At 41.4% G+C, this 14,632-nt stretch overlaps 1 protein-coding gene across 1 annotated transcript in view; it reads left to right on the forward strand.

The window, feature by feature from the left end:
* LOC128789685 (uncharacterized) overlaps positions 1-14,632 on the forward strand; it is a 37,821-nt gene that overhangs the window by 7,203 nt on the left and 15,986 nt on the right. The window contains exons 4-5 of the mRNA XM_053945855.1: positions 10,447-10,511; positions 12,163-12,283. Of these exons, the coding sequence (XP_053801830.1) occupies positions 10,447-10,511; positions 12,163-12,283 (186 nt within the window). The remainder of the gene's footprint in view (positions 1-10,446; positions 10,512-12,162; positions 12,284-14,632) is intronic.

The following is a 14,632-nucleotide window of genomic DNA, read 5'->3' on the forward strand; positions in this document are numbered from 1 at the left end:
TCTCAGTCTAGTGATTGCAGAGTATTTCTGCAACAGTATTCAACATAGCAGCAAAAAGATATCAAGCACCTATTTGGTATACAATTCAGCAGAACTAAGTGCAACATTCATTAGAATTAAGGGAATGAGTTAGAAGTCAAGTCAATTCCACTGATTTTGTAACTGGAAAAAGAGAAAACATCTAGCAGTAGTTTCAGAGTTTAATACTGAGCTAACACCATTTAAAGCTTCTACAGTAGTGAAGATCTAAGAGTCACCTGAAAAGAAACTTCAGAATAAGCAGCTTGGCAAATTACATTAGAAGCAGGCTGTACCAAGTGTCTTAAACTGTTTCTTCAGTTGGGGTCAATTTCTTTTCCTCACTTTGATTTTAGCAGCATTTAGCCGTCTTGTATTCTGTCCAGCCTCTTGCTTACTCCCCCTTGGTGGGAAAAGTGAGAAAACTCATAGACTGCAATAAACACAGTTTAATAGGTAAAGCAAGCACACAAGCAAAATAAAGCAAGGAATTCATTCACCACAAGCAGGCGCTTGGCCATTCCCCAAGAAAGCAGGGCTGTATAACAGCTACTTGGGAAGACAAACACTGTAGCTCTGAACATGCCCCCTTCCTTCCTCTTTTCGTGGATTAATGTGTGAGCATGGTGTACAATATGGAACCTGACCAAATCTCACTGTCTTACCTTTGCTGTTTACCATGCTGGGAACCACTTACACAATAGTAACAATTGCACAAGGAAACAAGCACTTCTGTGTTTCCACAGTTCTAACAACAGGCATATGCAGTCCTTTAAAATCCACCCTCTAATTTGGTTTAGGGATGTTTCTTTTGTACCTGTGTATTCCTTCACTAAAAAAACAAGACCTCCTTTTTTGTTTGTTTGTTTTGGTTGTTTTTTAACTGGAAAATCACAGTTCAATGGATGAAATATTCTCTGACCTGGATTATAATTTTGGACATCTTCTGCTCTAAGAAGCTGTTGGCCCATCCCACTGTTACCACCTAGCTTCAAATATTTGAACCAGGTAGAATTCGTCACTGTCTCTTTTGACCAATAATGTCATTTAATGCAATATTCTTTTGGAGTTAATATATTTTCACAAAATATTACAAATTTTGACAAAAGGAAATTTTCTGGTGGAAAAAATGCTGCCCTGGCAGATTTCTCACCAGCACTGCATTCAAGTACTTTCAAAAAAAAATGCAGTGAGTATCTAAAAAAAAATTCCTATCCTCTTCCTAGGAACTTAGATCTTTCATCTCACCAAGGAGTCATAAAGAGGGTGGTTAACCTGTGAGCTGCATTCCTGAATGACACACTGACCTGCTTGGGAAGGCAGGATACAGGGCCCTTACACTTGCCCATGTAGCTTACACTACATCTGCCAAGCAGCAACTGCATATTCCAAGGAGAAATTTCCAGAGGTAACAGAGGTAATAGCGAACTCAGACATGGAGCCAATGCTAAGAGAAGTAAGAATTTGACTCACTTGCTGAAAGTATTTGATCAGTCCAGCCTGCTTCCCGTTTCAGTCTGAGACCCAAGCCTGCCTGGGTGTGTTTAATGTAGTCATCTTGCTTCTTTGCAGGTAACTGTCGGTTCAAGACATGTATGTGTCCTCCCAGAGACATTCTCTTCTTTTATTGTTTTTATTTTTAAATGGAAATAGAATTTAAACAAGGAGCTACCTTTTCCCACTCTGCAGTTAAACATGAAGTCTTCATAAGTTTAAGATAAGTACATATTGGTTTAAAACTTCAGGCTTCAAGATTTGTATGTAATTATGTTATGATTTCAATGAACACAGACTGCTTGCTTATTATGTTCTTTATTGAAAATTCTCTATCTAAATTGAGTTTGAGGTTTCTCATTGCCACAAGATATATAATTCTTTCCTTGACCACACTCTTATTCTTCTGTTTGTTGTTTGGGAGGTTTTTTTTCTGTAATGAGTTAATAAGAGGGATGGTTGCAAAATGAGTCTACAGGTTTCATGTAAAGCTACTGCAGACAGTCAGTTGAAGCCATTTGTAGCTAATTGAATAAGATGACACATTTCAGATCAGAGTTCCATTTTGTGACGTAGTTACATGCATTGGCAGATAGATAGATAGATAGATAGATAGATAGGTGACCGAATTTTAATGGAAGAGTATTGAAACCCTTGGAGCTCTAGAACACTTAGCAACATCCTGAATGAACAGAAAGAAGCCTTTACCATTGATAATTCTTCATATTTTATTCTTGCTTTATAGGCAGTTATAAATAGGATTTTTAAGCAAATTGAGGTATCCAAATCTGCTTTATGTTGAGGTTTACAACCATATTCCTCTCTGAAAATTCTAGGTCATGTATGGTTACTGTATTTATTTCGAGAAAAATATTGAAATGACAGATTAATCACTTAGGTGTTACCTACCTTTCTGTACTTAATAATACATGTGTCTTAAAGGAGTTGATTTATCTTAATGGCAATGACACTCTAAAATGTACCTCATCATGTGTCTAAATGAAGGAGGACTGCAGTCATACTAGGTACTGAAGACTTTTTCTAGGCATAATTTACAAGTTATTTGAAAACTGAAATGCCTGTTAAAAATCCATTAAATGCTAGAGATTCCTTCCAAAAGGTAATGTTCACAGTTTTACAGAAGGAAAAAATTGCAAAGAATAATATTAACTAGGGACTAAAAACTGAAGCAAGAAGGACAGGTGGTCCTTGTGGCTGTAAAGCTTACACTGTTGAACATTGCAGAAGCACTATCTGATAACAGCTCTATCCCACTCTCATATGCTGCCTAATCTATAAGCATTACAGCTGATGCTGTTGTAATGCAGACTCTTAGTTATCCCAAAGGGAAAACTGAAGGTTTGAAAACACCAGTGCAGACCCCAACAGTAAAAATGTACAAACACACTTTCCTCATTTTCGAGGGGTTTGGCACGCGTGCAGGATGGCAGCTCCCCATTGCTCCCTGCCTCTGCCCTCCCAGAGCACCTCCCTGGCAGCTCTTCCCTTACATAAATGTACAAACACATATTAGAGCAAATGTTCTCCAAGCATGACAACTGATTACTATCTGACTTAACCTTGATACAGCCTAAGCGTGTTAAGACCTGACAGTATTTCAGTGTTGTAAAAGGAATTCAATGAGCAGTGAGGGCATGCCTCCTAAACTTCACTAAGAGTTGGTTTGGGAGACAACTGCAAGCCAGCATCACAGAGAATTAATGCATGGTAATAGGAGGAGTATAGCATGTGTAATCCTAGCTGAGTTCATAAAAAAAGAAAAACATAGCAATTGTTCCAGAAACTGACATTGTACTTGCTTGTTGCATCCCGGAGTTGGGTTTAGATTAGGGTTTTTAATTTATGTTAAAATAAGCCAAGTTCTGTAATCCCGCGTTTCCCCCGTGTTGTTCCCCCCCACGGTGTCTGGCCCCACGCTGCCCGCTGCCGGATTCTTACCCCTCTGCCGCTCCTGTAACCACCCTGCCGTCCGGCCCCGGGAAACCCCGTGCCGGCCACCCCAAGCCACACGATCCCGCTCAGCCCGCGGCTCGGTGCCCGCCCCTGCGGGGTTCTCTGGTTGGTCGCTGTTGCTGGCGTCACCGCCACGGCAGCCGCCCCTATTGGCCGGCAGGCCGTGGATCCTCTCGCCCCGCCCCTCCATAAAACCCTATCCCGCCGTCACCCAGACGCCATTTTCTCCCATGCGAGTGCCGGGAGCGGTCACGTCTTTCCATCGAACCGCGCCCTGTGTGACCAATAAACCGTTCCTGCCAAGCACGGAGTAAATGGACAAATTCCTTACCTCTTTGCCGGATTCCTAGCGCACGGTAACAGAGGCTGGCCAGCCCACGCGCCCGAGACACGGAGCCGTGTCCGGGAACCCGCGGCAGCAAACCCCGGCAGCACGTGGAAGCTACACCACAGCCAGGCTCCCAAGAGCTGCGTGCAGCTGGGGAGAGGGAAAACCCACGCCGCACTTGCTAGCTCCCAGTTCCACTCCCTGGCTTTCTGGCTGGCCTATGTCTGTCATCTGTCTATTCAGGAAAGTGGACATGAATTAGTTAAGTGTGAAGTTGTTAGGTATATCCTAAAGGAAGTTAAACCTCCAATTCAGTGCCCTCACATAACCGTAAATCACTATAGGCCAATCCTCAAGAGTAAAATGATGGTATTTAGCTTTCTTTTAACAAGCATAATTTACCCTAACCCAGCTGTCATTCTGTCAAGTTTTTGCAGAGTTCTAGTCATATACTCTTGCATTCTGATCTTTTCAGAATGTGAGGTGAATGAGGAAGTTCAGATGTGAATCCTTTGTGACTGCAAAAGGAAAGCCAAATGCCCCTTCCCGAGTGTCTCTTCTCTGCCCACCCAGACCATGCAAATGTTCTTTGGGATGTGTGAAGGGTTAAGAATTGTTCTTCATGTGTAACAATGTGCATTTATCTGTTAATCCTTCATGCTCTGTTCCTAAAATGTCAATAGAATTGCTTGAGCCAACAGCATTGGCAGCATGAAGATTTCTGCATACTGCTTAACATTCCTGAGGAACAGCAGACACAGAAATGTTCATTTCTTTCTGGAAGCTGTCTAGTTAAGGGTTAGTTTCAACTGACTGCTGCACTGGTAGCTTTCAAGGCCATTTCATGGAGAAACTCAAAAAAATTAAACAGAAGAACAGCCTTAAGTGACCTTTCCAAATAGTCCTGGACTCCCACTATGCTTCTTTACAGAACAAATTACTAATACCCCAATTTTCAGGATTAAACCAAAGCAAAAGGTCAAACGTGTGCATTTCTACAAAGAAATGCATGACAAGACAAGAAGTTAGGCACCAGTGTCCTGGTTACTGGCTGCTCTCAGAGTCCCTGGGCTGTACTTGGAGTTCTCCTTCTCTGTGTTCCGAGCAAAACACACATCCCTCTGAGCTTCCTGATAGTTTGAAAGGGCCTTTGAAGCAACACGTTCTCCCAAGGAGTTAGTGTGCAGTGTTAATGGTGTACTGCTTTAGGAAGAAGAAAGTCTTCCAATGGAAAGAGGCCTACTCATGTAGACACCCACCATCTAGACAGCCTAATGCAGGCAGAACCATTACTTTTTTCCTGCTGTGTCCTCCAGCTGAATTTCAGTCAGGATCAGTGAACATTTTGCCCTTCTGTCTTGTACCAAGGAAGGTGACAAAAAACTTTTAGAAATCCGACTGATTACTTGGTTAGTTCCATTCATTCGCAAGTCCCTTGGTGATCTCACAGCCCTGCAGGATTTAGTGATAACTGAGTTTTCTAAGGCTGTCATGAGTATTTTCACTCTGTTTCTTGTGACTCAAGTAATGAACATTTCATGAGGTTAGATTAGTTTCAAGAGAAAAGCCTAAGAAAGATTTTGTGCTTATAAGAAAGACCCTGTGTTTCTCATCCATGGACAGAGAGGGAAGAGTTTATTTAACTGGAACAGTTCACAGGTCTGTGGTTGAGACATATTTGCTTTTCTGGTCACTAAAACATATGAGCTGCCTTTGCAGGCAGTGGCAAAGGCATACACAGGTTTGTGTAGCAACTAAGAGGTTACTTTTCTGTGCTTTTGAGTTTCAAGGATTTTGAAACAGGTTCAAACACTTTCTGAAGTTTCGTCTTTCACTGACTCCCTTAATCTCCCCAAGCTTGGCACCATTTCTCACTCATGTTTATATTTTAATTTCAAGTTCCTTGCTTGAGAACTATATTGTTTAAATCTGAGGCTGTCAGTGATGGTGCATCTAGGAGTTTTGTTACAGATTTTCCAGCAGCTTCTCACGATTTGGGGGGTGTGGGTGTGCGTGAGGGGGGTGTGTGTTCAGGGAGGGTGCGCATGAACTTTGCGTGAGGCTGATAACATTCATGGAAGCTCATTTTAGCTTTGCGTGTTTTGTCACTGGGCCTGAATGCCTATGAACTGACATACCAAGTAGTACCAAGAAACTCTCCAGCCTGTTACAGCCCTCTGGATCATCCACTACTGTCTTTTCTGGTGAGCAGTGATAAGTCCCAACAAGAAGTCTGAGGTCAATCAAGAGCTGCCTCACAGCCAGGTTGAAGGATCTGGAGCGCAAATGGTGTTCTCCTCTATCCTGACAGTTTCAGGGAATAATGGGGGCAGAAGCAAGAAAATCACACAGATGCCTACAGCCTCACTTGGCTCTGAGCCTGCTGTTACCAGAAGAATTTTTGATCACAGGTCAGCTTACATGACACCGAGTTTTCTGGCAACAGATGGGAAAAATGGATCTTTGCTCAGGAGTTAGGAGGTGACCCAGATTAGATGAGGGGAGGGGATAAAACTGGGATCAGCAGGCATAAGCACCACAATTTCTGCTGGTTTTATTTTCCAGCCACCAAAATGTTTCCAAGCATTCTGCCTATCCTCACTAGGACCCAGAGGTATTCTTTCTCATGGACCCTGCTGGAGGCATGCAAACCCAACAATGTCTCCAAAACTTGCCTAGCACAGAGGGCTCCAGCCAAACCTGCCACAGGGCAAACTGCTCTTCAGACCAGGTTGCTCAGGGCCCTATCCAACCTAGCCTTGAACACTTCCAAGGACAGGAGCATGGACTTTACAACAAGGGCAAGTCAAGCTTACAAAGCTACAGAATCTGCAAGGTGTAAAGAAAAGTATAGCTTTGTTCAGACTTACCTAAAGCCCCATTTTCATGCATTATGCCCTTCCAGGCTCTGGTGAGTAGGAACAAAAAAATTTGGCCTCAACTTAAGAATGATTAAATGTATTTTTCTAAGACACAGACGGATTTGTTAAACCAAGAAACCTAATGTGTGTACACGCTTTTAAATCAGCCTTTCATATTGTCCCACACTTTTTAAACAGGAAAGTGAAAACATTTTTAGGGAGCATCAAATGATGAGTAGCACCAAATTCATACAGATGATAGTTCCCAGGTCAGAATAAATATTAAATTCTTTACCTTTGGATCCTTGCTTTACTTGTTTTTACCCAAAATCCTTACTTTCATGTAGAGGTTGTAGTGAGGTGAGTGTCAGCCTCTTCTGCAGAGAAACAAGTGACAGAATGAGAAGAAACAACCTGAGGTTGCACCAAGGGAGTTTAGATTGTATAATAGGAAAAATTTCTTCACTGAGATTTTCTTCACTGGCTATCAAGAATTGGAACAGGCTGCCCAGGTATGTGATTGCAACACCATCCCTAGAGGTATTTATAAGAGCTGTAGATGTGGTGTTTAGGGACATGGTTTAATGCTGGACATGGCAGCGCTGGGTTTACAGCTGGACTTGATGATCTTAGAGGTCTTTTCCAGCCTAAATAATTCTGTGATCTCCTGTGTAGATAGAGTGTTGCCCTGATTTTTTAAGATTTTCTAAAGTCTTCTGAGTTTACATTCTTGTAGCAAACTTTCTCACGCACTTTCTGTAAATAACTTACTGTTTTTGCATTCCTTCATAGAGGCAGAAAAATTTAATGGACTAGTAGTTTGTCCAGTGTTGTTGGAGAGGTGGCACTTTCACTCTCCAATCCACTGTCACCTTTGGAAAACTATAAATGCTGGAGTCAGAAAATAAACTGGGCCTTTTTACCTTGACAATAGCAGCGGCTGGCGTCGTGCTTTCTCGTGTCCTATAGTGACAGATAGACATCTTGAATATTGGCCATCTTGACTTCTGAGAGAAATAGGTACTTTTATTTTGCCTTTTTTTATGGGCCTTGTAAATGAAGAGATGAGAGATATTTTTAAATGGTGATAAATTTTACAGCACTAAGTTGATCTCTCCTACTGTTTTCTAACCCTTGAGTTGTCTCAAGGGTTCATCAACCATATTGTTTCCTAACTCCTCTGACCTGAATCTGTAGGGGAATTCCCATCATATTTCAAAGGTCAAAGACACACACTTGATTTTTCCTCCCCTTTAAAAAATAACAGAAGGTTGTGCAAAGCATTTTGACCCTCATTTCTGGTGACATGAGAAAAATGGCTGTCACTCTACCTGATAATCCTTAGCAGGGATACATCTACATATTTTTGTCTGTTGGAGCAGCTGCCCACTCACAGCATCTAAAACTGGGAGGTGGTTAATGTAGTTAGAAGAAGAGTGGGATCTAAAAGTAGAACCATTCACATCCCAGTGAACTGTATTTTGGGTTAAGAGACCAGTGCCTTTGCTCTGTGGCCCTGCTTCCTTTCAGCCAAGTAGAAGGCAAGAGAGAACATGATTTCTCCCATAATGTAGTATATCTAATTTCTTGAGTTAAAAAGTGCACAGAGTCTTTTTGGCATCAAAGCATCCTTTTCTGTAGAAAAGTCAAAGCCATGCTGGAGACCATGCTGTTGGGTTGGCTGGAGAACCAAAGTTTCCTTTCTGATCCATCTCCTACAAATGCAAGCAGCTGTTGCCAGACAAACACAAAAACTCAAATGTTGCCTATTCTTCAACACTAAGTCTCTAGTCAGGCTTTGTTTTTTCTCAGTGTTTCTTTCTGTCACCAGTTTTAATTTTAATACTAAAAACATTCAACGCTGTCTTCTCACAAGAATTTCTGAGAGCAGGAAATGTGCAGCAAGTGAATCTTTAACATACAGTGATCGTTCCATATAAAGCCAAGGAGAATGCCAGTGGTTCCATCATTCTCCAGCCCCACCCTGTCTGGTGTAGACAATCTTTAGGATGCAAGGGAATGGGATCTAAGAGGAGAACTGGGAACTTTTGCTATGATGCAGCCTTGCTTATACATGTTCCTGGCTTCTTTTCACTTACGGTCTCTCCTGTCTCTAGTCAGTAGCACTGTTTCTGTGGGGGATTACGGGAGGGGAGGGGAGGGGAGGGGAGGGGAGGGGAGGGGAGGGGAGGGGAGGGGAGAGGAGAGGAGAGGAGAGGAGAGGAGAGGAGAGGAGAGGAGAGGAGAGGAGAGGAGAGGAGAGGAGAGGAGAGGAGAGGAGAGGAGAGGAGAGGAGAGGAGAGGAGAGGAGAGGAGAGGAGAGGAGAGGAGAGGAGAGGAGAGGAGAGGAGAGGAGAGGAGAGGAGAGGAGAGGAGAGGAGAGGAGAGGAGAGGAGAGGAGAGGAGAGGAAAGGAAAGGAAGGAAAGGAAAGGAAAGGAAGGAAAGGAAAGGAAAGGAAAGGAAAGGAAAGGAAAGGAAAGGAAAGGAAAGGAAAGGAAAGGAAAGGAAAGGAAAGGAAAGGAAAGGAAAGGAAAGGAAAGGAAAGGAAAGGAAAGGAAAGGAAAGGAAAGGAAAGGAAAGGAAAGGAAAGGAAAGGAAAGGAAAGGAAAGGTCAAAAATCTGTACCTTTTCAGGGGATAAAAAAGTTATGGGAGTAGTTGCTACAAAAGTCAGCAAAAGCCTGAGTGTGGCATGATTCTTATTTAGAAGATTTACATGTATAGGGGTGAAGATGTGATGCAATGTGTTCATTACATTCTCTGTTATGATCGACCTTGAATTGTTTGGTGTTGGTGAGTTCTGAATGGAATCAACAGGTTCTCTTCTGTAGCTGAAAGAAAAGAAACTAGATTAGTGTTTATGGTATTACCATCCCCACACTTTCGACATCATATAAGTCAAAGTCTCAGGTCACTCTTACGATGGTGAGCGATAAAAACTATCAACAGGTTATAAACTAGGAAATATCAGATGAAACCAGTTTAATAGACTATGAACAAAGTCCACCATTTCAAATCAAAATCAGACACGTATCTGAATCAGAGACATCTCACTGTGGAATTCTTCAGCATCCATTTGCACACCGCAGCAATTCTTCTCCAAGTGGTCTGAGAAGCTCTGTGATTGACAATTTTATTAAGAACTGTGAAAGACTGTGTCATGGACTAATCCAATGGCAACTTCTTCCTGCTAATCTCAAGAGTTTAGTCAAATTTATTCAAACCTGCACCTTTGTTCATAAGGTGAGCACTAAGGCTCAGGTACTTCTGTGCAAAACCAAGTAAACAGCATGAACTGGGGCTGACTTGAGAATTCACAAGTGCAGAAGCACATCTATAAGATTGTATCAAAAGAGAAGTCTTTTCCCACATCCTTAAGAAATTAGAATTTTATTTAAATATCTACATGGAGTAGCAGAGAAAGGAGAGGAAATCTCTTTTTTATGGCTCATTTCTTAAGGTTATACCTGTATCTATAAATTTTGTTCATACAGCCTTTAAGATCCCTTCTGTACCATGCAGAAACTCCTTATTTATACAGCTATTGATGTTTACAAGGTTATGAACAATTTCCTGTCTGGATTATCCCAGAGTTTATATGCTGCTTTATCAATGCAAAAGCCACATTAGAAGAAATCAGACAGTTGCTTTGGACAAGGTGATAAGCTGTTGCACAACCTTATGTGTTTGGTCTCACAGACTGCAAACTGAGTTTCTGGAAAAATCTTTCTGCAACAGAAGTGCCACAGTATATGTGCATTTCCCCTACAGGCAGAAGCAAATCCCATCATTTTACCATTTCGAAAGAAATGTGAAGAGAGAAAGACAGAAGAAAGGTAAGCAGAGAAGGAAATTTAAAAAGAAGCACAGAGTAGAGAGATCAGTCAGTAGAACGAGAGCAAGGAGAGTGCAGTGGGAGAAGGAAGGTGGGTCCTCTAAGGCTAAAGCTTTGCCCAAATGGAGTCTGTAGGCTTTAGTCATATTTGTCAGCCATCATCTTGTATAACAAGAGGTAATTCTCCTGGGACGATATGCTGTTCTGAAGTGGCTGGCTGGGACACTGCACTCAGGTGGCATTCGCCCAGCTCCATTAGCAGTGTTTCTTGGCATGGCTCCTATTGTGCTAGGGAGGTAAAATGTGGCACTCCCTCTGAGTCAGCTCTCCTTGTACTCACACCATGCAACATCACCTTGCATCACAGCTACTTCTTCCTACAGCCACTCACACCACTGGTGCGAGGTGCATGTGACAGTAGCATGTGAAGCTCATGAGGCACATAATGGAGCAAAGAAATGCCTCCACTTGTGCCTACATTTTTTGCTCTTGCTGTTTATGCAGGCATCCTCAAGAGACTGCTAATTAAGATGGAGCTCCGGGGCACAAAAATCAAAACTATTCCTATTTTATATTTTTTTGAAAGTATTGTATTATGTTAGATGTATGGTTTGCTGTAGGCACACAGTTTGTGGTAATTGGGAGTGGGGTTGTGGCCGAGCCTCATTCCCAATGGGTACAGCTGTGAGAAGCAGGTGAGCAGCATTGACAGCAATGAGCCATGGAGTGCCCAGGTGCACTGACCAACCACCAAAGGGAACAGAGGGCACACAGGTGCAATGCATGAACACGAGGGGTATGAAAGGTTGGGCTAAAGAACAAGAAGGGCAGATGCCTGCAGCTTTCTAAAGTGGTGTGATGTTACTCTGTATGGGCAGACACCTGAAGCTTTCTGATGTGGTATGGAGTTACTATGTATAAGTGAATGCTTAAAGCCTTCTGAAATTGGATGGTGATACTCTGTGTATGGTGGCCCTCTCAACTACAGCATGTGCTGTGCATATGCTGTGACAGCTTTCATTCACCAATTCATTCTCACTGCCTCTACTGTTGCTGATCTGTTGCTTCTAATCATGCTTAGCATCCTATCCATGAATCCTATTCAAATCTCTTAATGATCATTTCAGACCTAAAAGTAGCTGCACCTGGGCTAGAACCCAGCAGGCTTTTGTGGGTCTAAGAGGTAGAGATGTCACCTGACCTCAGGTGAGTGCTATTCATTTTCTAACACCCACAGTGGTTTGCTGTGTGACTTTAATCCAGTTACTTTTCTGCATCCTGGTCTTTGCCAGATGCAAACAGTGAGAACACTACCTCCTGGGCTTTGAGAGCTCTAAACAAAATTTGATAGCCCTTCTTACATGTGAAGGACACAAAAGAAGGAGTGATACACTCCTCAGTTAAGTGCTTAAACAGCAGATTTGCTTAGGTGGTCCATAAGCCACATTTGCATAAATCAACAAAGGGGATTTAGACAAAGAGGGAAAAAAATCAATACAGAATGAAGGTAAACTTTCTGTACTTGAGAATGTTTCTCCCCCTGTCTCTGGGCTATGCTATGCTATATATATTATCACTGTCATCAAAAGGGGTGTGTATAAGAACTTGAAAAACCAAACCAGCCTGTCTCTAATTTTTTCCATATATCACAGTCCTGCAGGTGGCTTTATTACTAAAGTGCTGGGCTGTGCTGCTGTTGAAGCCTCCTACTCCCCCTTGCTCCCAAGACCTACTTCTGGACTAAAGTGCTACATCAGGATTAATCACCTAAAAGTAAGCTCAATTTTTTTACTGAAGTCATTGTTTGTAAAAGAGCTGTAGGCTGCCAAAATGGTTTTGCTGTGATGATTTTATCAGGCACTCAACTGATGTACTCCCTGCCATTCTCATTTCTGCATCACTAATTTTCTCAGTGGTAAACAACAAACTTTGCTTCAATGAATTAATTGTGGACACAAACATGAGCCTCAACACCTTTTAATAAATTAACAATCTCAGCCTGTATCACTAAATCAGAAGAGACTGTTTGTAATGTGAAAATTAATTTATAGATTTTGTGAACACAGTACCAGGTGGAGTAAAACAGTGCTGTAAAGCTCTCCTGTTGTTTGGGAAAAAAAATGTGCCTGACTCTTCCACTTTCTGTGTCTCCTAAGTGTATTTAAGCAGATATGTGCATACATAAATAGCACCAGTTAATGGTGAGATACTATTCAATGTGACCCAAACAAATATCCTGTTTGCATAAAATGCATGAAAATATATTCTCTTTTCTAATAATACTAGTTATTATCATTAATTTCTGGAACATCCAGAGTTCTATATAGAATGTTCCAGAAATTAATGGTAATTAATAATCTTTGCATATGGGTAAATCAGTATTTTTCCTTCCCTGATAGCTTTTGCTGCCTGTAAGGCATGTGGTCAAACCTGCTGATAGGATTTGAAGCTGGCAGCTTTACCCCACACCCGTGAACTCAAGTCTAGTCCTCAGCAGGAACTGAGGTTGCCCTTCCACTTCACAAGCAGTTTCCCAGCTTAGAGAAATAAGTTGTCCTCACAAAAACTACAAAATCAAGCACGTGCCTAGTTCTAAGTTTTTTGGGTTTTTTTTTTTTTTTGGTTTTGTTTTTTTTTTGGTTTTTTTTTTTTTTTTGGGGTTTTTTTTTTTGTTTTTTGTGGGGTTTTTTTTGTTTTGTTTTTTTAATCCAGTGGTTTTGGAATATTTTTCACACCCTTTCCTTATAACAGTTCAACCATCTTCCCAGATATTATTTCAGCTTGAGGATATCTACTTTCTATGGTTCATGGATTCTGGATTTCATTCCAGACATTTGTGGGAAATCCTATATATTGGGTGGCAGGTATAAAGAGTGAATGAGATACTTTGAGAAGGTTGTCCTTGCAATTATTTTTAAATTGGGTCTCTCCAATGATCTGTGGGGATATTCTCTTCTCACCATGATGACAATTGGCTTTCAGCTGCTTATTTCTACCCACTGAGTTGGCAGCACCACACAACACACCACTCCAGCTACGAGCACGAGATTTAGTTCCTAATATGCTCTGCAGCTTGGTAATGAAAGCAGTGACCAGGTAGAGATGCACTTAGCTGGCAAGAAGAAGGATTCTGAAAGGCACCAGAGAAAGGCATCTGTAATAATGCAAGAGTTCACCAATATGGGATTGCCAGTGTTAAGAGAGCAATACTCTGTGCCCTGGAAACCCTATACTTCACCAGGGAATATACTTCCTGTGGGGAATCCCAACTCTGAAGGAGTTAATTCTAAATGTTCTGGTGTTAGGTCAGATCCATATTCAGAAGCTAAAGTAAGCACTGCTTGTTAGAAATCTTCTCCCTTCTAAACAGTTGGTTCAAATTCCTAAATGGTCCTAATATTCTTCTCTGCACTCAGGCTGAATCATTCTGAAAAGGGAGATAGTACAACCTGCTCATGTTAATGAACCAAACTTTTGGTCAGAACTGGGAAAAAATTATGGGTGCATGCAACATTTTTCTCTTCCAAAGCTCCTTTTGTTCTTTTATGTGACAACACTGCTAGTCTTCTGGAAAAGACCTTGCCTGCCAAGACACAGTTTGAGTAATAACAGTAATTTCCACGTGGCTTCTGGTGATGCTAATCCAAGACCACTAATCATGTAGTATTTTGTTTCTATATCACTAAGTTTGACATATGAGGTAGCATATAAATATCCTTGCTTCCAGCAAATGGTTGTATTCAAAATCCTGCAGGAATTGAGTCTTTTAAAATAATATTCTTTTAATATTAGTTTTCATTCCATCCCAGAATACAATTCTAAATTTCATTTGAAATTACAGAAATCACAGAAAATATTTTGTTCTAAAATTTAAAGTGATATGATTTGCTTGAAGTTAATTCTGGATCGCTCAGATGAATTGCTTTGATTTTTATTAAAGATTTGCCTGTTATTTACTCTTCTTCCACTTTTTTAAACAAACATACAAAAAACCCCAAATACAAACCCCACAGCACTGAAATTGAAATAGTCTCTAGGGAATTTGTGATATCAGCAGATCAGCAATTGCCAAAGGCAAAGCAGCCCAGCTGAGGCATTTTGGCAATTTCTAACTTTACTGCA

Source organism: Vidua chalybeata, chromosome 6, assembly GCF_026979565.1.
Source record: "Vidua chalybeata isolate OUT-0048 chromosome 6, bVidCha1 merged haplotype, whole genome shotgun sequence".
Classification (NCBI taxonomy): Eukaryota; Metazoa; Chordata; class Aves; order Passeriformes; family Viduidae; genus Vidua; species Vidua chalybeata.